General features: G+C 63.1%; 1 protein-coding gene across 1 annotated transcript; it reads right to left on the bottom strand.

Annotated features, from left to right (window-relative positions):
• Nucleotides 1-7,265: 7,265 nt before the first annotated feature.
• Nucleotides 7,266-20,521, bottom strand: FGFRL1 (fibroblast growth factor receptor like 1). The gene is made up of 7 exons (XM_059379072.1): nt 20,432-20,521; nt 19,766-19,860; nt 10,609-10,881; nt 9,478-9,558; nt 9,102-9,386; nt 8,663-9,016; nt 7,266-8,530 (listed from the first exon to the last, which is right to left on the bottom strand). The coding sequence occupies exons 2-7, from the start codon at nt 19,842-19,844 to the stop codon at nt 8,082-8,084; spliced, it is 1,521 nt and encodes a 506-aa protein (XP_059235055.1). The 5' UTR covers nt 19,845-19,860; nt 20,432-20,521; the 3' UTR covers nt 7,266-8,081.
• Nucleotides 20,522-25,089: the final 4,568 nt, after the last annotated feature.

Raw genomic sequence — 25,089 nt, 5'->3', positions numbered from 1 at the left:
CCCAGGAGCCTGCCCGAGGCTAAGCAGCCCGCCATCCCCTCCAGTGACCACTGTCCATGCAGGGACATCAGCCACGACGTCTCTGTGGGTCTTTCCGTGCCTTCGCCTGTGCAGACACTTCCTGTCACCAGGCCATGGCTCATGGCTGTCCAGCCCCAGCCCCTCTGTGCCTAGGTCCCCCATGGCCTGTGATACCTCCCACCACCCGTCCACCCTGATGGGCCAGAAGGAAGGGGCCCTGTCGTCTGTCCAGGGCAGGCCTTCTGGGTCACCAGAGGGTAGGCAGGGGGTGGACACCCTCTGTCTGCCAGCACACACCCCAACGTTCTGGGCCCAAAGCTACTTCTCCTGCCACGCATTTAGTGAGTACCACTGTGTGCAGCAGTGGGCGCCAGAACGGGGACATTTGGCGGAGGGCACAGGCAACCAAGGGCACCCACCATCCCATCTCCCAGGTGGGCCCGCGGTCTTACGGTAGCAGAACGCCTCGACAAGGCTGCGCTGACTGGACAACCACACTCAGGACATGGACAGAGATGGGTATGCGCCCCAAGGCCACCCCCACCCAAGCGGGCCGCATCTGTGCTCCAGCCAGAGACACCAGGCTCCCAGCTGGGAAGGGGGACAGGAGCGGCAGCAGGCTCTGCCTGCACAGCCTGCAGAGGCCTCAGGCACCATCCCCCTCCCTGTGCCACTGGGTTTAGCTCCACCACTACAGTCAAAGGAGCTCTGTGGCCGCCCGGAGGAGCCGGGTGCCGATTGTCTTGGAGGGGCTCCAGGAAGGAACAGTGGAGAACAGCTTTTAGAAGAAAGTGGAAAATATAGAGGAAAAAGCTATGAAGGAAGAAGGAATTTGCCTCTGCAGAGCCCGACCCGTCCCTCCCACCAGCCAAACTGGGCCCCTCATGCCCAGGGCTGAGTCAGAGCCCTGGGGTAGCGGCCAGGCACACCATGTCGTGAGCAGCGCTGCCCAGGGCACACAGGTGGGGGAGGCGGGGGTCATGGCTCCCTACAGCCCGGGGCCAGGAGTGGGTAGGGTTGGGACCCCAGGACCCCCACCATCCTGCCCACCGGTCAGAGCGTCAGAACCAGACGAGGCCAGATGCTGGCTCCCAGAGGGGACTCAGAGAGGGCAGGGGGTCATGACCACCCTGAGCTCATGGGCCCTTGTTCACAGGGTCCTGCCTAAAGCGAGGTGGCCCGCCAACCAGGTGCCCAGGGCATGACCCAGAGGGGCTCCCCGCCAGGCAGGGGGCAGCTCTGGTTCTGTCCCCAGCTCAGGGGGTGGTTCCTGGGGGGCTGCTGGGATGATTCCGGGAGGGCCTGGAGCCGTGAGGATGATGGTCCCAGGGGAGAGTCTCACATATCTCCAGGCACCCACTGAGGCTTGTGGTTTTCCGGGAAGTCTGGGTACAACTCACTTCCCCCATCCCTTACCAGGAGACCCGAGAGGAGCCCAGCGCCACAAGCGGGCTCCCACTCTTAGTCGCCGCGGGAGCCCACCTGCTCCTCCTGCCTTCAGGGTGGACACTGCAAGGCCCAGCCTCTTCCATTCCTCTCACCTCCCTGGTTCTGTGGCCCTTACCCCTCCCTTCAGGGAGCCCCCGGACCCCTGGCTCTTCAAGAGGCAGATGGATCCTCAGCCCTGGCAGCAGGGCAAAGGCACCCCTGCTGGCTCCCCACTGTCCTCTTAGTGAGGGTCCTTCCAGGACCAGGGCAGGGCTCTTTAGGAACACAGGAGCTTGGCCTTCCCCGGGACTCCCTGGGGAAAACCCACCACCCACTGCTCCACTCCCTCCCTCCGCTCAGGATAAGGCCTGCCTGACCTTCCCTCCAGCCAGCTGTTGGCAGCTGTCACCACCTGCCGGCCACAGGCCAGATGCCCAGCAGCTGTCGGCTGTCACAGGGAGTGGGGGTGGGGTATACAGCTGTGGTGGGGGGCAGGGCAGCCTCAGGCCCCACCACTCCCTCACCTGAGGCTACTGCAGACCCTCTGTGTGTCCTCCCCCACCCCTGGAGGGGGTGCATGGGGAGAGACATCTGGCCCCAATCTGGACCCCTCCCTGAGGCATCAACCCCCTCACACACAGGGCATGGCTCACCCTTGAGGTGCTCAGGAGGCCACTTGCACCTCCCCCCAAGACTTGGTTATGGAACAGCTGGTGGCGTCCTCACCCACTTGCGCTCTTGGCCTCCCTGGCCTGTGAAGGTGGTGTGGACAGGGGTCGGCACAGCCTCTGGGGATGAGCACATGCCCCCTCCAGCTTGGGACAGAGGCCTTGGCGCGGCCAGAGGAGGGAATAAAACTCCAGGCTGCAGGCCCAGACGGACGGGGCCTGAGGTCAGGAAGTAAGGGGCAGCGTGTGACCCTGGCTGCTGGGCTGCCACTCCTAGGAAGCCCCTGGCCGCCGTGCTGGCCATTGGACCCGACCCAGGCACACTGCCTTATCATTCCAGACAAACTCCAGACCCAAGGCTCCCTGAACAGAAACAGTTGGGACCCCGAGAGGCAGACGTGTGCAGAGCCACCACCTCCCCCTCCCATCCCCCACCCGGCACGCCTGCTCCTTGCCCTGCCCCAAGCTGAGACTGAGTCTGTGTTGAGTCTCCACCCCTCCCCCCACCTCCACCACACCCCGGGGCTGAGCGGAATTCCCAGGGCAGGGGCACAGGAGGTCTGGGTCAGTGGCTCCCTCCCACGGAGCCACACAGCTAGGGCACTAGCAGCTGACTGGGCCTCAGCAGCCACAGGGTCTGCACCCAGCTGCTGCCCATAGAAGTATATGTGGGGAGCCCCTGAGCCCACTGCACAGGGCCCCAGGCCCCCTTAGCAGACGAGTGGGTTCGGGAGGCCAGACAGCACTGCTAAGGGTTGCTGCCCCCAGGGTCGTCCCCACAGGAGAAGCCCCAGGGGGCAGGGGAGGTGGGCTCTGCACCTCAGGATCCCTCAGGCCCAGGGAGGTGTTCCAGCTCCCACCTGGTATCACCGAAGTCTGTGGGCCTGTGGGGGGATGGAGGGTCCTGATGGTCCCTGCACAGACAGCTGCAGTCCAGGGACCAGAGTGTCTGGGGCAAGGTGCCAGCCTGGAGGGACCCCTGAGCCAAAGCAGGGGCTGTGGAGAGCTACACAGGGCGGGGGTGGTGGTGGCTGGGGTTGCTGACAGGACAGGGCTGAATCTCCAAAGGGACAGCACACACCTTCACAGGGTCAAGCCGGCAAGGCTGGGTTGTCAGTGCTGGAAGCCAGAGCTGCCCCTGGGCCCGTCCCAGGCTGGGGAGTGGATGCCTGAGGGGCGGTGCCAGGGGTCATGGTGAGGGGCTGGTCCAGAAGCCCCCACTGGGCTGCATACTCATGCCACAGGGACCAGGCCTATCTGTAAGCGGGGCGGACAGTGTGAGGGCTCTGTGCAGGGCCTGTGGCCATCCTGCTAGGGCCCAGAGCCACCAGAGCTGGATGGACATTTCCCCTGGGGCTCCTGTCCTGTCTTGTCTTCACCGGGTAGGGGGAGTGTAGACCCTCTCTGCTCCCTCCTTTACCCCACCTTCACCCCCTGACCCTGCCCTCTGCTCCCACAAGCCAAGTCCCCTCAGAGCTCAGTGTGGGGGCTGGAGGTATGGCCATGGGGAGGGGGTCCTGTCATAGATCCCACCAGCCCCGGGGCCACTGCAGGCTAGCCCTGCCTTTGGGTCACCAAGGGTTTCCGAGCTCCAGCAGGCCCTCCATCAGCATCCCCAGACATGGTCCTGGCCAAATATTTCCCCAGAGACACTGTCATGAGGCCTAAAAGTAAACCCCCAAACCAAGGACTCTACATCACCCAAGCCCTCCAGGAGAGCATCTGAGCCCCAGCTTTCCAGGCCAGGGTGGCCATGTGGGGCTAGGTACACGGTGGGGTCAGCACAGGGCACAGAGGGCGCCCTGGCCAACAGGTCCCACCCTTGCCCCCTCCACCCAGCCAAGCCCTTCCATGGGTCCCCTGGATGTGGCAAGGGCTCTATTAAGCGCCGTGGGCTCCTGGGACATCAAGTCCAGCCAGGAGGCCTATCTCCCCAAGCAGGGGTGGCCCTATGGGGGTCCCCACATCACACCCTGCCTCCCACAGCCCCTGCCACAAGGCCAGGATCCTCCAAGCCCCACAAAACCCAGCGTCAGCAACAGGGGCAGCCTGGCCATCCCCTGTGGGCTCTTAGCTCTGGGTTCTGAGTCCAGGCCATGGCTGTCCCCATCCTGTGTCCTGACTGCATGTCCCATGTTCCTGACACCTCTCCTGTGTCCCATATCCTGCATTCCTTTCCCTGTCCCCTGGCATGACCCCAGGATAAGACTCTGATCTCCTGCCAGGCTGTCCCAACCCAAGTCCTGTGCGGGTGGGGCTGTCCCACGTCCCCCTCATTCTCATCAGCCTGGGCCCCCCCACACACCCTGGACAGCTGTGGGATGAGACTCCCCTTTGAAGCCAGGATGGCCGGGAAGGGTGCGTGGTGGGGGGGCTCACGCCCAAAGTGTCAGAGCGGTAGCCGCCCTTTCAAGTACTCTGGGCTTGGAGGGACCGGCTTATCACCACCCAGGAACAGATCAGGGGGAAGCTTGTAGCCCGGCTCAGTACTGGAGCTCCACCCACCGTGTGCCATGCCCCCACCAAGGACGCCAGCAGCGGCCTCCTGATGTGGCCTGTCAGAAGTCCCTGTCCAGCCTGGCATGGCCGGGGGTCACTCTGAGGACGCAGCTGGGTCCCTCTCCTCTGCCTCCAAACTGGGAGCTCCCAGCCCAGCCCTGCCCCACAGAGAACCCCACAAAGCTGGGGACACCAGCTGTTGTGTCCTTGCTGGTGGTCCCCAGAGCCTTGACAGCTGCCTGCTGACCTTTCTGCCCAAGCAGTAGGGGCCATGGTGGGGCATGGGAAGCTCACCACCCCACCCCCTCTCTCTGTCCCTAGGGCCCCATCCTGGGTGGGGGACCCTGCCCTTAACATCAGCTGAGTCTTATCCCTCTGCATCAGACCTGGGAGTCCCCAAGGGGAGACTGGCACCCACAGGGCAGAACATGGGCTCAGGAGCAGGGTGGGATGGGCAGAAAGGCCAGGCTCCAAGAGAAGCTCCACTGCTAGTTAGCCACCAGAGGTCTGTTCGAGGAGGCCCAGCCCTGGGACCCCCGGGGCCCCCATCTTTCACAACCCCTGTACCCGGCCTAGCATCCACTCTCCCCCGTCTCACCCCTCCCCCATGCCCTGGACCCCACGGTCTGTCCACACTGCTGTCCCCTCCGCTGCCCTCACATGTGGTGTGCAGGAAATGAGATTCTATCCTGGGAGTGTGGGGCACAGGGTGGTCCCTACAATATGGGGGGGGACTCAAAATGGGACCTTGCAACAGAGGGGACAGAAGTCAGGGTCAAGGATTACCCAGGTAGACCCTGAAATCTCCCAGGAGTCATGCAGCACAGAGCAGGAGGCAGCACAGAGTGGGAGACATCCCAGGAGAGCAGAAGTACAGGGTAGGGCCAAGGGAGAAGGGTCTGGAAGCGACAGGTGGCCCCTGAAAAGGGCATGAGAGGGGTCTGGACCCATGTGGTCACCCCTGGAGCAGGAGGCTGAGGTCTTTGTGAGACAGGCTGTAGCTGAGGACCCTGAGCCCCAGGTGTGGTAATGAACACAGGGCTTCGGGGAGACCGGGCAGGGTCCCCATGTATTCACAGAGTCACCAGTCCCTCAGTGCCTGCCTCCCCTCAGAAGCCCTGAAAGGGCACAGGGGGTGTGGAGCCCAGGGCTGCCGGTCTCAGTGAGAGCCAGGACCCAGGGCCCTGCTGGACCTGTCTTGCCCCTGAGAGACAGACCATCAGAACTCCTTGGGGACAGAAGACAGGAGCAGTTCCCATGTGAGGCCCAGGCAGAGACACTGGACCTCAGCTGTGAAGGTCATGGGCACCTTTGGAGGTCCAGGCAGGGGGTAGGAGGTGTACCCTCCCAGGTGCGGGGGGGGTGAGGGAAACGGCTCACTTCCATGGCCTATGGTTGTCCCGTAGCCTGAGTTCTCCCTGCCGCCCAAGGCTGACTCTTTCCATCCCGCCCCCACCTGGGAGAGAAACACATCTGGGCTCTAGCCCCCAGAGCCTGTCCTGTCTGGAGAGCATTGGCTGGTCACCAGCTGTGGCTACCTGAAACTCCCACAGCTCCCCCTGCTTGCCCAGCAGAGCTGCCACAGCTGGCTTCCCATGGTGTCCCCTGAAGTTGGCCACCACCAGCCCTGCCCAGGCTCGGTCACTGCCTATGGAATCAGGATTGCCCCAGTGAGCCTTCCCTCATGCCTAGCCCCTGCCTCCTTGGGGCAGAAAGAGTGGGGTCCAACCCAGGGACACCAGGGAGCCCAGTGGAAGAGGGCCAGAGGATGGGGCCTAGCCCCAGACACCAGAGGACAGGGTTCCCAGACCTGCCCTCGGCTGAGGAGAAGGGAGCCAGGAGAGGCTCGGCCCTGACCCTGGGGAGCTCTGGCTGCAAGGAACCAGCAGAACCAGGTGGGGTGGTGAGTGTACTGGCCGGTAAGGCTGGGCAGAATCTACTTGTGTTCTCTCCAGTGCCCCTAACACCAGCAAGGCCCCATTCCTTCAGCCAGACCTTCTGAAGCTCTGGGGACCCAAAGCACCTCAAACGAGTGGCTTTGCTAAAATCATCTTAACTTAGTGCCTTTTCTTAAGACGCAGTGAGTCCCAGCCTCAGGGTGCGCAGCTGGAGTGAGACCATGGTTCATGGCCCCGTAGTGGCTGGCAGACTCGGGACTGCATCCTCTAGGCGGCAGGCACCAGGACAGGGATGACAACGAGGCCCCACTCCTCCGAGGCCACCAGCTGAAGCCCCAGACTGTGGGGCAGGGAAACCACAGGCCCTACACTGAGGGCCCTCAGGGCCGTTCGTGTAAGAGATGGGACATCCACTGGACCAGGCAGGACTCTAGCTAGCTAGGAAGCTGCTGGTAGGGGTGTGAGTCAGTCAGTGCTCCAAACACGGCCACCTGAGTCCAGTTGAGGGCAGCTGACGGGGCCCCAGGACCCCAAGGTGTCATCCCAGAACCCTAGGCCAACTACAGGACTCCTGGAGCCTGGGCCTGGCACACAGGCCCACAGGCATGGCCACACACACAGCTGTACACAGACATAAGCACACATGGGCACACACGCCTGTTCACAGACCAGGCCCACAAACATGCCCGTACACAGACCCAGGCCCGCACACACATGCACACACGCACAAGCCAAAGGCAGAAACATCAGCTTAATGGAAGAGGATGCACATTTTCTTGTTTAACAAAATAAATTAAATATACGAAGCTTCAGCTCAAACTCTATATAAAATTACAGAGGTCTGGGGCTGCCACAGGCAGTGGGGCAATGGTGCCCGGCCCGGAGGCGGCCATCCAGTTGGCCAGCAGGCCAGGTGCGTCCCGGGCCTGAGGTCAGGCAGGCTCTGTGGTACACCTTCCTTCCAGCATTATTAATATTATTATTTTCTTTTTTTTAAATATAAATATCAAGGGCCCTTCGCTCTGGCGAGGGCAGGGTCACCCCCAGGGGGCTCCAGCCTCTTAGGGCAGGGGCCAAGACTGCTCTGCCTGACCTCCCGGCCCGGGAGCCTGGGGAATGCCCAGACAGGAACTGGCAAACACAGCCAGCCGCTGGTGGAGATCTGGGTAGGGACACGGCAGCCGGCACGGGGCAGGGCTCGGAGGTTTGGCCAGGGTCCTCTCAGACCCCCTGCCAGGCGCGGGGAGGGGTGGCTTGACCGTGGCCCCTGTGGAACCCTCCTCATGGGGCGAGGGGTTCCTTCATCAACTAGCCGATTGCTACATGCACAATGCAAAGTTGCCGGCACAGACCTTCCCAGGTGTCTTAGACTGAGGGGTGTGTGTGTGTGTGTGTGTGTGTGTGTGTGTCCAGAGGTATGTGTGTGTCACCGAGGGCGCCCCAGGGTGCTGACTGTGCCTCCTGCCTAGGCCCCAGCTCTCTGCGCAGCCGCCTGTCCCACATGGGCCCGCCGCCCCACCCTGTGCCCCGCAGGGCCGGTAGGTGGGGCCCAACCCCGTGGCACTGGCTAGCACTGGTAGTGGATGTGCTGGTGGACCTTGCCCTCCACGTGCGAGTGTGTGTGCGAGTGCGTGTGTGTGTGCGTGTGCGTGTGCACGTCCGTGTAGAGTTTGGGATAAAGTCTGGGCCCGGCAGATGGTCCCGGGCTCAGCAGATGCTGGGGTGCCACCGGAGGCCCGAGCTCCTCGCACAGCCCCACGCCAGGGGCAGGGCCGAGGCTGGGGGCCATGGGACGGTCCTTGTCCCCGGCCCGGTCGCGGGCGGCCACGGGCGGGCGGTGTGCAGGCAGAGGCGGGGTGGGCCCGGGTGTGCACGGCTTCTTCTTGGCCTGGCAGAGCCACAGGAGCACGGTGCCAAGGATGAAGACGGCGCCAGCCGGGATGCCGATGACCACAGGCCACGGCAAGCTGGTGGTTGAGGACGAGGGGGCCACGGGGGGCCCTGGTGGCTTGGGGTCTGCAAGAGAGGCCAAGGATAGGGGTGGGGAGAGCAATGTCGCCACGGGTCCCGGGACAGCCCGCGACCGGCCAGCCCATGGCCTCGTGGGGCGCCTCGCGTAGCTGGGGTGGGAGCAGGGAGGGGGCGCACCTGGCAGCACGGTGAGGAAGGCGCTGCGGAAGCTGTAGCCCATGGTGTTGGCCCCCAGGCAGATGTACATGCCGGCATCATCCTGGCGTGCGCGCGCAATGAGCAACTTGTTAAGGTAGGAGCCGTCGGGCCTCGACCACACATCCCCCGTGGGCAACACCACGAACTTCTGGCCGCCCACATCGATAGTGGAGTTGTAGCGGCCCTCAGCGCCATACTCCACACGCTTTAGCCACTGGATCACCGGCTTCACATCGCTGCGCACTTTGCACTGGAAGGATGTGGTGCCCCCGAAGTCCACGGTCGTGTTCACGGGGTGCGTGCCCGTGAGGACGGGCTTGGAGCGCGTCCTCTCTGCATGGAGACACAGCAGGTCATCGGCACCACCTTGGGCCGCCCCCACCCCACCCCCGCCCCAACCCCAGCCCCCTGCACTCACGGATCACGTCCACCTTGTAGGTTGCATTGATGGCGCCTGCGCGGTTGGACACACGGCACGTGTACCTGCCACTGTCCTCGGGACGCAGGTTCTTCAGGCTCAGTGTCCACTTCTTCTTTCTGTGCTCCCCGGCCTCCAGGCCTGTCAGGGCCTGGTCGTCCTTCATCCACATGATGTCGGGCCGTGGGTGCCCACTGGCCACACACTTGAGCCGCACAGAGCTGCCCACAGGCCGAGCGATCACGCGACGCCTCATCTTGGAGGGCTGCGTGAAGCGGGGCCGCGCTGTGGAATGGCCAGCACACAGGTGAGCAGGACACTGGGAGGCCACCCCCACCCATGCCCAGGGAGGACGGCGATGCCCACCCCCTCTCACCCCACTGCTTGCTGGCTGCATCCTCCTGGCCCCCGGAGGCACCGTCGTGCCCCAGACGCTCCCTTCCTGTGCCAGTATCATCTGCAGAGAGGACAGCAATGAGGGGGGCCCCAACAGTGTCCCTCCCGACCCAAGGCTGGTTCCCAGGCCCTGGCCTCTGGCCCAGCTGGGAGAGCTCTGTAAACACACATGCGCGCCCCCAGGGCACACCCACCTCTCAGAATCCCAGAGACAGCTGGGCAAGAGCTGCCCGCCCAGCCCGCTGCCTGGGTGCAGGTGACCCCAACAGAGCCCCCCCGGCTCCGGGGGGTCTGCAGGCCCAGTGGGAGGAGGGGGCCGGGCCCGCCCGGCAGCTGCGGTAACCCTAGCCCACATCAAGGGGGCCGAGGCCTTGGAGAGCTGACATGGCTCACATACCGCCTCGTCACCCTCCCCTCTCAGAGGACAGTGGGGGGGACACCAGCCGTGTTCCCATTCCACAATCCAGAGCAGGGGGCCCAGTGGGGGTGGGGCAGGCCAAGGAATGCCCTTCCTGTCACAGCCTCCTCCACCCAGTCAGGGACCCAAGGAGGGGGCCGCACAAGTCAAGCTCGCCCCCTTTGCGAGATGGGGTGCTGTGGCTGCCAGGGAGCCCCACCTCCAGGCACCCAGCCCAGGAGCCCTCCCGGTACCAGCGAGTCATGGGTGTGTCTCTGGGGACCCCGCCAGCCCCCACACCAGAGCCCCAGAGGCAGAAGAGAACACAAGGCCCTTGGCGGCCCCTCTGAACTCTGAAATCTGAGCCTCAAAGTCAGAGCCGACGCCAAGGCCTGGCCTCCCAGCCAGGCCCTTCACAAGACCACCACCCTGGGGCTCTCCCATGCCCACTCCTGCCACCCCCTAGCCAGCCTGGGTCTCCCCGTCAGCAGAGGTTCTGGGGACCCCATGGCACAGGCCTGAGGAGGAGGGCCCAGGCTGGGGGTGGTGGCCCCAGAGGTCAGGCCCCTGTCCTGGGCTTGGAGAAGGCCGGCAGGTAGGTCTCCTCCTGGTAGCAGCACTGGGGTAGGGTGAGGCCGCACAGGGAAGGTCTGCTTCCCGGGCTCACGTGGACTTGGGCTCACACGGCATGGGCCCAGCGTGGGCATCACTGACCCATCACGATGAGGGTGTAGTTGACGCTGAGGCTGCCGAAGCCGTTGGTGGCCTTGCACACATAGGCGCCGGCGTCCTCCCGCTCCACCTCCTTCACCTTCAGGCCCTGGGGCAGCACCCGGAAGCGGCTCCAGCCGCCATGAATGGTGCGGCCGTCCTTGGTCCACATGGTCAGTGGCGGCGGGTCTCCCTCCACAGGGCACTGTAGCCGCACAGTGCGGCCCAGCCGGGCCACCTGCCTTGGAACCACCTTGTCTGCCATTCTCGGAGGGCCTGTGGGTGGGACAGAGGGCTCAGTCAGGGAGGGGCGGGTGGCCAGTGGTTAGGAGTGCAGGCAGGCCTGCATGCGGGAGCCCCCGTCAGCTGCCTGCCTGCCCAGCCCAGGCAGTGGGGGTCTGAAGCCCTGGGCCCTGGCCCCAGCCCGCAGGGGTCAGCAGTCTCCTGGATCCTGCCACTGCTGGGATCTGAGCTCCCCGGATGTGCCATCACATCATGTCACGGAGGAGCCAGGATACAGAGGGGCCAGAGCGACTCACCCAGGCTGCGCGTCCACAGGCGAGCCAGGATGGACCCCCATGTACTCCCCACAGGCAAGGCACACAGCACCAAGTCCATGTAGCACAAGCAGATGTGTCTCATGGTCCGGTCAGTGCCCGGCTATGTGTGCCTGGCCAAGGGCCTCCCTGATGCCAGCGGCACCTTGGCAGGAGGCTGAGCAGAGTGGCACGATAGGGTGGCATGACCCCAAGTCCCTGGGGTCCAAGGGCAAGCAGCAGGGTTCCTGTCTGGCTGTCAGCCCCCTGCCGACTGTCCCCCAATAGGAGAAGCCCAAGTCACCAGCAGGAAGAAACCCACTCCCAGCCCTGTCCCAGCTCACAGCCAGCCTCGGTGCCTCCTGGGTGCAGAGCCAGCAGGCATGGCTAGCCGGCTGCAGAAGATACTGCTGGCGTCCCAGAGAGGTGGGGTTGCCTCCTGGCCAAGCCCCAAGGCTCCTGCACCTTGGGGCGACCTCAGGGGGCGCTGAGCCCTTACACTCGCCCCGCTGACTGTACACCCAGACCAGAACAGATGGCTCCGGGCACCCCGCTGCCCTTCCAGGGTCTAGCTCCCAGGATTCCGCCCTCTGGCTATTGGCCAGGGGTGCTCACTCCACACTGTGGCCACTAGGGCCTGGACGTCCTGAATCCTGTGTCCTGGTCTCCCAGGAGCCGGCCGGTGGCCGCCCTGAGATGCACAGCTATGGGGCCTGCGGGCAGCATGTGCTCTCAAGAACCAGCTGGTGTTTCTATGGTGTGTAGGTACCAGCTGGCTATGTTGCCGGCCTTCCCCTCCAGGACCCAGAGCGCATCCCTGGGCTTTCCAGAGGCTCGTGGCAGCTTCCTGTGCACCATCTCCCAGCCCCAGGGGACCTGTGCAAAGTGTAGCCCCACGCCACTGGTCTGCTGGTGGTGAGGGCAGGGGGTGTTGGCCCCCATTTGGATGGAGAGAGCTGACAGCCCAGGGTCTAGGCAGAGAGGGGCCCGGCTTTGCTAGGGGGACGGAGGGTTAGGGGGCACAGCAGGGGCACAGCAACACCAGGCCCTTCCCTCTGTGCCCTCTATGCCCACTGGTGAAAAGGGAGCTTGAGGTGGGGGAGGGCCCTACCCAGCCCCACCTACCCTCCCACCCACCCCACCAAGCACACCCCCAGGAATGCTTCTGCCTCTGCTAAGGTTCCCCCCACTCCTGCCATGGGGCTCCTAACATGGGCCCCAGGCCATCCCTGCACTCTCAGCCAGCTCCCTCCAGGCCCCCAGGGCCCCAGCAAGCAGCTGCTGAGATCTACCTCTCCCAAATTTCTCAGTTGCATATGGGGCCCCCCAGACACCCACCAAGTCACAGTGAGACAGTTGCGGGGGTCTCCTGAGGCCCCACAGCATGCCCAGGGTCCCAGCCTTCCTCCCAGGCAGGCCCTGTCTAACACCTGTCACTGCTTGCAATCCCACTATTCAAAGGGGCATCCCAGACTGCAGGACAGAAAGGGGACCCCCTCAGCCTGCCCCCAGGCTGACTGACACCTGGCTGTCCACACAGGCCCAAACACTGCCTGGCAAGCGTCAGGGGCTAAGACGGTATCCCTCTCTCCCCGGTATCCCTCTCTCCCCGGGCTTTCCTGTCCTGGCCCCATCCTGGAAGAAGCCTGCGTCAGTGGCAGAGAGAGGACCCAACAGACAGCGCTTCCGGGGCCAGGAGGGGCACCTGCAGCCCTGCCCCCTCCCTGTACCAGGCAGTGGGGTGTGAGGAGTGGGGGTCAGGGGCATCTACTGGGCCACAGAGGCCACAGGCCCCCTCAGCCACTGCAGAGAGGAGGACAGAGCCCAGTGACTACCAGACAGAACAGAGGTGTGGCCTTGAAGACTGGCCTGCATGCAGGACAGGGGGACAGGCAGGCAGCCAGAGGCCCCAGCCGGAGCCAGCCTTATCCTAAAGCAAACAGCCCCCTTCCCCCCTCCCTGAGCCTGGCCTTCCCTGCCCCCGCCACCCCCTGCCTCTGCAAAGACCCCAGCAGGCTCACCGGAGGGAGCCCCCCCACCCCAGATTCCTGGGGATTTTGGCCGCCAGTGTGACGGCCACGGCTCTATATTTAGCTCAGGAAACACAAGCCCCCATTGTTCCACCTGGTCAGGTGCCCGACCCACCCAGCCAGAGGCAAACTGAGGCAAGACCTGAGGCAGATGGGCAGCTGGAGGGTGTGCAGGGGGCGGAGCGGGGGCAGTTTCCCACCAGCTGTAGGGCAGTCTCTGGATCCTTCAGCACAGGCACCTTCCCCACAAGCACGACCTCCAGGAAGCCCTTGGCCTTCCATGCACCCCAAGCCACAGCCTTGAGGAATTTTGGGGGGCATGGGCAGGATGTGGATGGCCATGTGGAGGGGGTAAATGGAGGCTGGGGCTGGGTCGCACCCCTCAAGGGGGCTGAACAGCAATGCAGTAGGCAGAGAGAGGACCACCACACCCTCTTCTCCTCCCTCTCTCCTTCCCGCCCTACCCCATCCCCACAGCTGTAACAACATACTAGAATGGGGGTGTGGGGAGGGGTCAGGGGGCAGCAACCAGGAAGACCCCATATATCCAGCCTACACTTCTAGGCTTCCCAGCCACCACCCAGAACTCAGGTGCCATACATCCACCTCATCACGCCATCTCCAGACGCTGTCCTCAGACACACAGGCTATCCCCCAGACACTGTCCCCCAGACACACAGGCTGTCCCCCAGACACTGTCCCCCAGACACACAGGCTGTCCCCCAGACAGTCCCCAGACACACAGGCTGTCCCCCAGATATTATCCCCAGACACAGGCTATCCCTCAGACACTGTTCTCAGACACATGGGCTGCCCCCCAGATGCACACACCCTACCCACAGACAGGCTCCCAGGCACACGCACATACACAGTCATACACCAATAGTAGAGGCAAACTCCCCACACCAGAGACCCCCTTGCCCCACCTGCCGTGAGGACAGTTGCTCAAGGGTTAAAACACTATAACCTCAGCTGATGCTCCTCCTATCCCAGCAGAGCCCAGGAGGGCTGAAGGAGCAGGGGAGCTGGGACGGATGGAGGGATGACACATGCTGGAGGGCTAGGGACAGGACCCCAGTGGCAGTCTAGCCCATGCAGTTTCCAACACCTTCGGGGGCCACCTGAAGTGCAGCCCCCCACACCTCCCTAACCCTCACGGCCTCTATGCTGCCCATCCCTTCCTGGTATCTCTCCCCAACACCCTCCCCAACCCCCCTAGGGGGCTGCAGTGCCCCTCTTGGGGTGGCCTGCTCTGGCCGCTCCATCTGAACCATACCCGAGCCCCTGTTCTGTTTAGGTCTGTCTCAGGCCTGGCCGTGGGGGCATTGCCCATGCCAGCCTCTCCCTCTCTCCGCCGCTCAAGGCATTCATGACCTGCTGACCCCAAGCGGCCTTCATGAGGAGCTGGGCCAGACACCAGCCCTCCCGGGGGCCCCTAAGTGCCAGTCCACACTGCCCACACAGGGGCCACGGACACGGGTGGAAGTGAGGGGCTGCAGGAATCAGCTGGTCAGTACATCAGAGCTCACTCCATTCCCAATCAGCCCTGAGAAGCCCTGGAAATGGCCAGCCTAGAAGGAACTCTCTGGCTGGTTGGGGAGCCATCAGGCTGACCTTGTTGGGACTGGCTGGGAAGGGACTTTGGATGGCCAGCTGGAGCCACTGGAGCCCTCTCTTCCTGGAGAAGTGAAGTGGTCTGGAAAAGAGGACTCAAAGGACTCTGTGACAGGGCCTGACGGGGGGCAGGGAAGCGATGTAGGTCCCATCTAGCTTGGCAGAGGCAGGGGGACACTCTCCAGCAGAGTGGGGGTCCCTATGCTGGTCCCTTTGGTGGGTGAACACCACGCAGAGGCAGACCTGGGGCCAGTGCCCTCCCCCAAGAAGACAAGGGCTGGGAGGCTAAAAAGAGGGGGCCCAGATGAAGACCACCCCAGGACAGCCGTGAGAGGCAGGGCTCAGCCTCCACCCTGGTTCTGAGCCACTCTGGTACACGCGTGCACACACATGGGCTCCCAATCACCAGCAGGCCCGGGGCGGCCCCTGGGGGCTGAACCCATGGGATCTACCCATGGAACTGGTAGGACCCACAGGGCGGGCTGTTGCCCCAGAAGCCAGGCCGTCTGGGTGCAACAAAGGGACAGCCTGACCCACTGAGTCAGCAAGCTGTTCGAGGTGTCCGACCTGACACACCACCCGGGGAGCAGCACCATGGAAGGCAACAGGCTGGTGGGGGGACCCTCCAGGTCTGTCCCTGGCCCTGGAAGCCCCAGGCAGACCTCCAGCCCAGACCTGACCAGGGCTCCTCCTCATTGCCACTCCCAAGACACACATGGGGGCCACAGAGCATTCCCTGACAGGCTGCTGCCCTGGGGAGGGGGTCCCCACAGGAACGGCCAACAGCTAACAGCACCCACCCCACGGTCCTAGGAACAGTCTAGAGGGCTCACTGGCGTACCCCGGTGGCTGCATCCACAGCCTGCCAAGTCCACAGACTCCAAGCTGACCCCTGCCCCCCTCCCCCACCTCAGAAAAACATCATGCACCTAGAACTGGTTTAGCATCACCACCTCCCTAAAGGGGCCCAGCCCCAGCCCCAGCCCCAGCCCAGCCCCAGAGTGAAGAAGGACCTGGTCCCCTGGGTCTCCCTCACAAGCTGGTGCTGGACCCAGGGGACAGGGTAACAGGACAAGAGGCCCAGCGCACCCAGGGTCCTGCCCGCCATGGGCTTGAACCCATATGACATGGTGTTTCCTGAACCTGGAACCCCAGGTCAGAGGTTGGCACCAGTGCTGCTCCTCACTGTGAGGGCTCAAGCGCCGGACGGCCCAAGCCCCATGCCACAGAGCCCCGCACTCCCACCCACACCAGCTTCACCTACCCCAGGGTCCCAGTCAACAGCCCACAGCCAGCTTCTTGCTGACAGACTATAGATACGAGGCTGTGGCACACTGGGATCCCTGAGATCTCCGCAGGCTACAGGGCACACAGCACCTGCTGCCAGGCTCCACAGTGAAGCCCACAGTCCCCACCAGACCGGGCAGGCTGCTACAGAGTGCCAGGGCCAGCCAGTGGCACCACTGACACCCTCAGTGTCCTGAGGCTCAGCATGGTGGGGTCAGAGGAGATCACCGCCCAGGGCAGTCCCAGGCCAGAGCTGGGCACAGCTCCCTCTCCACCACCTGCTGCCCCAGGCCCCTTTATCTCTTCATAGTGCAGGACTTGTGTCAATCTCTAACAAACTGGGTTAGAAAGTCATTATTTCCTGCCACAAAGGGAAGCCCTGGGCATCAGCAGGCCCCAGGCTGGAGCACCTCCCTGCCACACTGTCCCCTGCATTCCAGGGACAGACCTGGAGCCCCTGCCTCATGCTGGTTCTCCCCAACGAGGCCAGTTCCTGTGGGACAAAGGGACCCAGGCCCACCAGCCTCAAGGCCCTAGCCCAGCAACTCACTGGGGACAGGAAGCTATCACCCAGGACGTGTCCAACCCCTTTGCCCTGCACCCTAGCCAACCAACCTCTCAGCCCAGTCCTGGCCTATTCCCACTCCTGGCCCCCATCCAGCTACACCAGGGCGTCTGCAGCCCCAAGATGTCCACCTTGGTCAGTGCGACCTGCCTACCTCTGCCCACGCTCTTCCTCCACCCAGAGGCCATTCTCCCCTCACCTGACCAGTACCCATACCTCCTTCCGGGCTGTGCTACCCACGTCTCTCCCTATGCCCCCAATTCCCTCCCCCAGACTTCCTCGACTGTGGACCGTCTGGCTGCAGACCCAGCCTGAACTAGCCCAGGACAGTGGCCTCCACTGCCCTCGGACCCCAAGAGTAGCCACACTGAACACCCACAGGCTTGACCAGGAGCACACAATGACCACCACTAGAAAGACAGATGGCAGGCAGGGTGGGGTGGCAGCATGGGCCAGAGGCTGTGTCCTGGGCATGCCAGGGCTACGGCCACTGGGATGGCACAGAAGGCCCGCCACCAGCAGCAACGCGGCCAGCAGCGAGACTCCCGGCCCACCGGGACCACCGCCTGCCTCCGCCAGCACTCTTAGCAGTGTCCAAACCCCAGGCCGGAGGCTGAGGCCACTGCTGGGAAAAACCAACATTTCCCCATGGCACTGGGCGGGGGTTGAAGGCCCATTGATTCCCGCACAATGAAGAAGGAGCCTGCGGTAGGAGTTTCCAGGCCCAGCCAAAGGCGACTTTGTTCATGGCTCCCTCCTCCCCCCAGAGGGGACAGTGATTTATTTTCTCTTCCAGGAGTGGGGCCCGAGACATAAATGGGGCGGCTGGCCTGCATCCCCACCTCACAGCGCCTGGGCCCAGCTCCCGCACATCCACCTCAGCTGGGGCTGCCTGGTAGGGTTGGGGGAGGCCCCTGCGGCCTGGCCAGAGGCCAAGCAAGGTCAGCCAGCGCACACGCACACGACGACAGCCCTCCTGAGGGCCGCGCGTCCTCCGCACGCCCTCACACACACTGGTAGGCTCTTCCCAACACAGCCCAGACGGCAAGAAGTCACTATGCCGGTGGCGTGAGGCAGCCAGCAGCCAGCGCCCGGCCCCGGGGGCGGCGCTCGGCCCTCCCAGGGCACACCAGCACGGTCCAGGGGACAGAAAGGTGACTTCGAGGGCTGGCTGTCCAGAGACCTGTCCACTGCTTCCCCTGTGGAAAAGCTCAAACCCGACAAGCCCTTCCATGAGTTCTTCTAGAGCTCTCTGGGAAAGGCAAGGCCATCGGAGCTGCTGGAGTTCCCACTGTGAGAAACCCAAATCCTATCTTCCCTCCAATTTGGAAAAAGCTGTTGAAGACAAACCCACCCTGATTGTGAAACTTTCAGAAAGAAGAACTTTGAAAACATGATCTAGTGTAGAGACGGGCTGACTGTGGAGAGCGTGACGCACAGGGAAGACGGCTCTCGGCAAACAGCCTGGCCCTCTGGGGGCGCGCCCAGAGTTACCGTGCCCCTCAAGGCCAGGCTGGAGGGGAAGCCAGCACTGTTCAGGAACAGGGGCCTCATACCCCACCCCCAAAGCCACACAGGACCTTGCCCTTGGAGAGTGGGTGCCAGGGCAGTGCACACCCGGCATGAGGGCCAAGGCTGGAGACAAGGCGCAGTCCCAAGGCCCAGGCTGAGGGAAAGAGAGCTGGGTGTGGCCCCTCCAGGGCCCCCTGGCACTGAGGCAGGCTCTGCTGCCGCCGCCATTGCTGCCATCCACCACTCTGCGTCAGGATCCAGCCAATGACCAAGCCAGGCCAGCGGCCTCCAGAGCTCCTGGCTGAGCAGCCAGAGGACAGGCAGGTGTGGGATCGAGGGGAGTCCAAGCAGATGAAAGAGGGATCGGAATCCAGGCTGCCGGCCACTGGCGGGCGGGGGGGCCTTGCTGCATATGACCTGAGTGCCTGCCGTGCCCAGGACACTGCCAGGCCCAACCACGCCTGGGCAGCCCCCACCAGGCCACCAGGCCAGTCCCTAGCCGGGCAGGCGGGGGGGTACTGTGGCATTAGGCCCACCTGGGCTGCCGCCTGCCACCCAACTCCCGAACGTGCCCATATAAGGCCGGGCTGGGCTCGGTGTACCCGCTGGGTGGCGGGGGGAGGGGTGCGAAGCCTCAGAGGACTGGTGGACAGGACAGGGACGCTCCTGAGTGGTCAACACACCCAAAGGGCTGGCCCGGCCAAAGGGCCCGCCTAGCCGAGAAGAGGCCAGTGCAGAAGATGGCGGGCGAGAGTCCGTGAACGCGTATGTCCCATCACCCATCAGCCAAGGCTGTACCTTGCTGGGGCTGGGTACAGGGGCGAGCGTCCCTCGGGAGACATTGCAGGCCTGCCCACTGGGACATCAGGTGTGTGAGCATGCATCTGAGTCCTGGAATGGAACACACCCACACACAGTATGTGGCCTGAAGCAGGTGGTCCTCTGGGTCTGCCTGGAGACGAGCCCCCACCCCTACACCATGCAGCAACTCCATGTTCCAGACACTCAATCCCCCAGCCCCCCACCCTATATCTTCCCAGGGATGGGCCAGCTCAGGGCACAGGGCTGGGTCATGAGTCCCAAACACTAACAATGTCCCCACTGTCCCCAAACCGCACCCTGACCACCATGGGGGTCTCTGGGTCTAATTGGGTCCTTATAGGGGCCTAACTGGGTTCATTGTGCCAAACAGCCTACCCCACAAAAATCTTCAGGGTAACCAACTGCCCTCAACCTCAGGTACACATACAGACATGCATGTGTCCTGAGAGGCACTGGGGCCAGAGTCCACTCTACCAGCAAGTGTGGGGTCCCACAGGTGAGCCGGGGTGATCTTTGGGTGAGAGAGGCCTTGTGGGTGAGGTGTGCCCCCTCAGTGAGCATAGAGTCCCAAGGGTGAGCTGGGGGTGAGCTGGGGGACCCCACGGGCAAAGGGGGATGTACCTTCTGGCAGAGCCTGGGGGCCCAGAGGGTGAGAAGACCCACCAAGCTCCAGGCCAGTAGGGGCGGGGCGCAGGCACGCGCGCCAGCCGGGCACTGTGGCAGGGTTCAGGCCCGGGAGGGAAAGGGGCGGCGCTGGCGCAGGCCGGGGCGCCGGGCTGGGCGCCAGGACTCACCTCGGGCGGCGGCGGCCGGCGGGAGGGCCCCCAGCAGCAGCGGCGGCAGCAGCAGCAACAACGTGGGGCTGGGCGTCATCTTGGCCCGTCCGGACCTGGAGGTATTGAGGGTCGGTCACTGGCGTACAGGGTAGGAGTCGCCACCATCTAGACTAGGGCCCCGGGGTCGCCAGCACCGCAGTCCGGGGCTGCGAGGGTCTGGGTGCGGGCCTCCCCGCCCTCCCTGCCAGCGCTCCGGGCGGAGGAAGCGGCGGCGGGGAGCACCGCGGGTATCAAAGGCAGACAAAGGGTTTACACTAATTACCGGCCTCCCCCGCCGCCCCCCGTCTCTAAACACCGTCTGGATTCCTGGCGCTTGTAACTCGGGCCCTGCCCGCGGGACACACAACACCGGCGGCCGCGCACATAATCGCCTGCGCCATTAGCGGACAAATTTGCGCTTGGGGGGGCCCACGTGGGGTGCAGGGGCGGGGGCGGGGCGCGGACAGGACCACTGGCCGGGCAGGGTCGGCGGCGGCGCGTGCGGTGCCCAGCGGCCTCGCACATTGTATTCCGGAACCCAGACCCTCCCAGCCCCCGGCCAGATCCCGGACCCCGGACCCCGATCCTTCCCTGCAGGCCCTCCCAGTCGGCCCCCCGGGGTCGCAGGCGCGCGGAGGGTCTCACCTCGGCGGGGCAGGCAGGCAGCGGGGCTCAGGGCCGGGCCCGCGGGACGCGCTGCGCGGTCATCGCCGCCCCGGGAGCCGCACCCCGGCGCCCCGCGCCCCCGGGCCCGGCCTCGGGACGGGGCGGCGCTACCTGGGCGCGGGCGGCTCGGGCCAGGACCGGCGCCTAGGCGGGTGTCCGGAGGCAGCGCGGGGGGAGGGGTCGAGTCCAGGGGCTGGAGGCCGGGGCCGGGGTCCCGGGGCGGCGGGGCGAGGGGCCCGGGGCGCCGCGCCGCGAGGCGTCCTTCCCTGCGGGGCTTTGTCAACTCTCCCGGAGCGAGCGCCGAGCCCGCCGCGCGCCCCGCCCCGACACAACTTCCCTCCAATCGGCTCGCCCCGGCTCGCCCCGCGCCCGCCCCGCGCCCGCCCCGCGCCCAAACTTTCCCCCAATCCGCGCGCGCCCGCCCCGCCCGCGGGGCTCTGGGCCTTAACCCTCGCAGTGCGGGCGGCCTGCGGGCGGGGCGGCTCCCTGGGGCGCGGCCCCGCCCCCGGCCGGGCCCGGCCCCCAGTCCCAGTCCGCCCTACCCGGCCCAGCCACCCCCTTCCCGCCCTCGCCCCGCCCCCGCCCCACCCCCGCCACGCCACGCCCCCCCGCCCCTGCCCCGTTAGTCCCTGCCACCCCGGCCAGGCCCACCGCCACCCCGGCCCCCACCCCACCCCGCAGCTCCCCACCCTGTCCCGCGCGCCCCTGGGTGCCGCGGCGCCCACCCCATACCTGCAGCCACCGTGCCTAAGCACTCCTGGTACCCCCAGCGCTGGCCCTGATCGAGCCCACAGTCGCCTGACCTCGGGCCAGCCCCGACTGCAGCTAGGCCATCCCTGGTTGCCCAGGACGGGCGGACGGGATGGCTGCAGGGCTCCCTCGAGGCCCAAGTCCCCGGGGAGCCCCTGGGAGCAGTGAAGAGATCCAAGACCCAGCTCCAGTCCCAAGTGGTTCTGGCAGAGGGGAACAGGTCTCTGGTGAAGTGGGGAACAGAGGTTCTGCCCCGTGCCCAGGGTCATGGTGGCATCCCTGACCGAAGGCAGGTATGCCCACCTGGGGCTTCAGGCCTGCCGCTGTGATAGTAACCCCAAGGACACCAACAAGAGTAATAGAGACCAACACACATCACGACTTCTTTAATCCTCAGAGGCAGGCAGGTGCCTTGCTGTCACCTGACACAGGTGAGGGAGCAGAAGCACAGAGAAGGCAGGTAATTCGCCCAAGATTTCCCCATGGGCAGTCAGCAGAGACTGAACATGCAGACTGAAACTGTGCTTTGGAGGCCTGCTTTACTGTGTCCTTTCTGCACACTGCCCTCCCTCCCCCCACCCCAGCCCTGGCCTGCTCAGCGTCTGCCCACTCAGATGCCTCCCCACCTTCACCCTCCAGGGCCTCCTCCCCAACCTTTCTGATCTGAGGAGGGGGCCAGGCTCTCCTCGGCTTCCCCTCCACTGTCGCTTCACTGGAACGGACAATCATCATTTTAAAATAAAATTGTGGGGGCTCCTGGGTGGCTCAGTGGATTAAGCCTCTGCCTTTGGCTCAGGTCATGATCTCAGGGTCCTGGGATCAAGCCCCACATCAGGCTCTCTGCTCAGGGAGCCTGCTCCCCCTACCCCCCGCCTACTTGTGATCTCTCTCTCTCTGTCAAATAAATAAATTAAATTAAAAAAATAAAATAAGATAAATAAAATTGTGATCTTGCTGTGATTCCATAATGCCTTCACCATAAACCCCACAAGCCTTGAGGCCCTGGATGCCTGGGTCCTAACCACATCCCCTTCTCCCACAAACTCTGGCCAAATAATACCCCCAACACACACACGAACACACCTGCCCCCATGCAGGAGCCTTTCAGTCCCCTCTCGCCATGCTGCTCCATCAGAAACCCTGACTGGAACAGCTTCTCTCTGCTCAGGAGTGCCCTCTTCCAGGAGACCTTCCAGGGAAGACTGAAACTGCAGAGGCCTTGCAGACTAACATTCCCAAGGCAGAGGAGAGCTGGGTGAGGGAGTGTCAACAGTCAGGGTTTGGGGCCTATCAAGGCCCAGACTGCCCACCCTTCCCAAGCAAGTGAGAAGGCAGTGTCCCAAATCCTGTCTCCAGACCAGTGTAGGCACTTCGGGATGGGTAGAGGCGAGCCCAGCCCAGCCTTGTCCTGTCTGTACCCTGAGTGAGGGCCCAAAGGGCAGACCTGAGTAGCCCTCCCGTACTTGATTCAGGCCTTGCCGATGGGGAGGAAGCAAGGAGAGCTGATTCAGGGCCCTCCTGGGAAGGGAGGGTCGGGGTGGAGCTGGCCTTGGGGGTCATGGACAGGTGCTCTGGGACAAAATGGGCAAGTGGGTGGAGTGGGTCTTGGCTAGCTCGAAGGCTGCCCCAGACTTCAGGAACAGGTTTGTGAGGAGACACAACTGGAGCGTGAAACCCTCCAACAGGTGTGTAGGCCGCCAAAGGCAGCTGTGTGAAAAGGCGGTTCTCAAGTTTGGGGGGTGGTCAGAAATAAGGATGTGGGCAGCATGCGAGGCCGTCCAGTGCAGCGTGGGGCTAGGTGGGCAGTGGGGAGGGGTCATGGGCCTATAAGCAGCCCCAGGCAGGGTCGGAGGGGGGCGAGGAGGCGTGGCCCACCCGGAGAGTACTGGGTGGAGTCCCAAGGAGCGGCTCTGGGGCACCCAGTGCTGCTGGCCCCTTTCCCTGTTCCAGGACAAGCTGCCCCCTGGCGGAAGCACCTAAGGAGGTAAGCCCCCACCAAAGGGCACCCAGCTTCCCTCCCCTGCCTCGCCACTTCCTGGCCCCTAGGCACACCTTCTGGGGCTCCCCAGGTGGGAGGCAGGTCTGCCTGAATGCCCAGCCCAGGCCACTTCCTCCAGGAAGCCCTCCCACTGGCAAGCTCCCACTGTCCCTTCATGACAACTGACCTGAAATACCAAACTGGTTCTAATCTTGCCCCTTTATCACTAAGACTTAGCGCACTTGGCTCACCTCTCTGTCTCAGTACCCCCATCCACTGTCTGACCCACAGAATTGTCATGGAGGTTGCAAGAGTTCCTGTCTCTCACATGCCTGGCACAGGTGAGCCCCCCAAAATATGTTGCTCTTCATATTCTCCTTCCACCATGACAAGCTGCTCCCAGCCCTGTGCCAGGTTCTATCAGTGGGGCAGAGATGTGGGGTTCTGCCAGCAGGACAAGGCCCACATCCCCACTAAGAGATGGCATCTTAGTAGAAGGTGTCCTGACTGAGAAATGCGCCAGGTGGCGGAAAGTGCGGCAGGAATAGAAACCAGCTCATGTGCAGGCTTCTGCTCCAGCTGCAGGAAGAGGGACCAGGTTCACATGCTCTCGCCTGAAGCAGGAAAAAGAAAAGCGGGGGGGGGGGGGGGGCAACGATAAATATATGTGAAAAACAGCACTCAAAACACAGAAAATTACACAGCAAAGGACAGTGATCCTTGAGAGAAGGGAAACAAATGGCCATCCGTACTCCCTGCCTGGAGACAGTCTCCAGGGCCAGTGGAGGCAGTGGGGATCCAGGCAGACCCCAGGGTTCTCCCTCGGGTTAGCGGTAGAGCAGAGAGTCCCACGAGGACAAGGTGGCCAGAGTTCACGGGGCAGAATCCTGGAGAGGAGGTAGCTATGCAGACAGGGGACCCCAGGGACCTACAGGGGTATCAGCTGGTTACAAGCTGCTACCCCCAACTTAGGGAAAGAGCCACCCAGAAAGGTTAGCCCACAGAGTGTGGGAACAGTGCCTGCATTGGACAGCCAGGGTTGAGAACCCCTAAGTTAAGGGGCATCGGTTAGAGTAGAAAGAAGAGTTTTGCCTTAGTAGCAGGGAAAAATCAACCTTAGGCTACATGTAGTTCCAGTCCAGCCCAACACAGCTTAAGAACAAGACCCAAGAAGGGAGGGGAAAATGAAACAAGACGAAACCAGAGAGGGAGACGAACCATAAGAGACTCTTAATCTCAGGAAACAAACTGAGGGCTGTTGAAGGGGAGGGGGTGGGAGGGATGGGGTGGCTGGGGGATGGATACTGGGGAGGGTATGTGCTATGGTGAGCCATGGGAATTGTGTAAGACTGATGAATCACAGACCTGTAGCCCTGAAACAAATAATACATTATAAGTTAATTTTTAAAAAAAGAACAAGACCCAAAAGGGTCACACAAGTTCCAAGTAACTTAACTACATCCCAGAAAGAAATATAAGGATGTTTACAGAAATGGAAAGCCATCCAGCACCCCCAAAATGTAGGATACAAATGTTTTACAACCAAAAATCATTAGGCATGAAGAAAGGCAGTAAATTATAACCCATATGGGGGGGGGGATAAATCAAAATTAACTCAGATGTGACAAGGGTGAGAGTTAGTAGGCACACCTACTGTGACTACAGTCCATGAGTTCAAGATGCTAGAGGAAAGATTGACTATGATAAGTAGAGACATGGAAGATTTTTTAAAGCCTCAAATTGAGCTTCTAGGAATGAAATATAAAACATCTGAGATAAAGAATTACATTGAATGTGATTGATAGAATATTGCACAAGAAAAAATTATGAACTTGAAGTCATAGCAATAAAGACTATCCAAATGAAATACAGAGACAAAAATGACAGAAAAGAAAAATGAACAGTGTTA

This window comes from Mustela nigripes, chromosome 1 (genome assembly GCF_022355385.1).
Source record: "Mustela nigripes isolate SB6536 chromosome 1, MUSNIG.SB6536, whole genome shotgun sequence".
Taxonomy (NCBI): domain Eukaryota; kingdom Metazoa; phylum Chordata; class Mammalia; order Carnivora; family Mustelidae; genus Mustela; species Mustela nigripes.
The sequence above is the reverse complement of the archived record's forward strand: the minus strand, read 5'-3'. Positions and strand labels throughout refer to the sequence as shown.

Excerpts from the sequence above, each read along its gene's own strand:
- FGFRL1 (XM_059379072.1), bottom strand. The coding sequence starts at position 19,844 with ATGACGCCCAGCCCCACGTTGTTGCTGCTGCTGCCGCCGCTGCTGCTG. Across the intron at positions 9,559-10,608 it reads CTACACCCTCATCGTGATGG|ATGATACTGGCACAGGAAGG; the intron begins GTCAGTGATGCC and ends TCCTCTCTGCAG. Across the intron at positions 9,017-9,101 it reads CTACAAGGTGGACGTGATCC|AGAGGACGCGCTCCAAGCCC; the intron begins GTGAGTGCAGGG and ends GTCTCCATGCAG.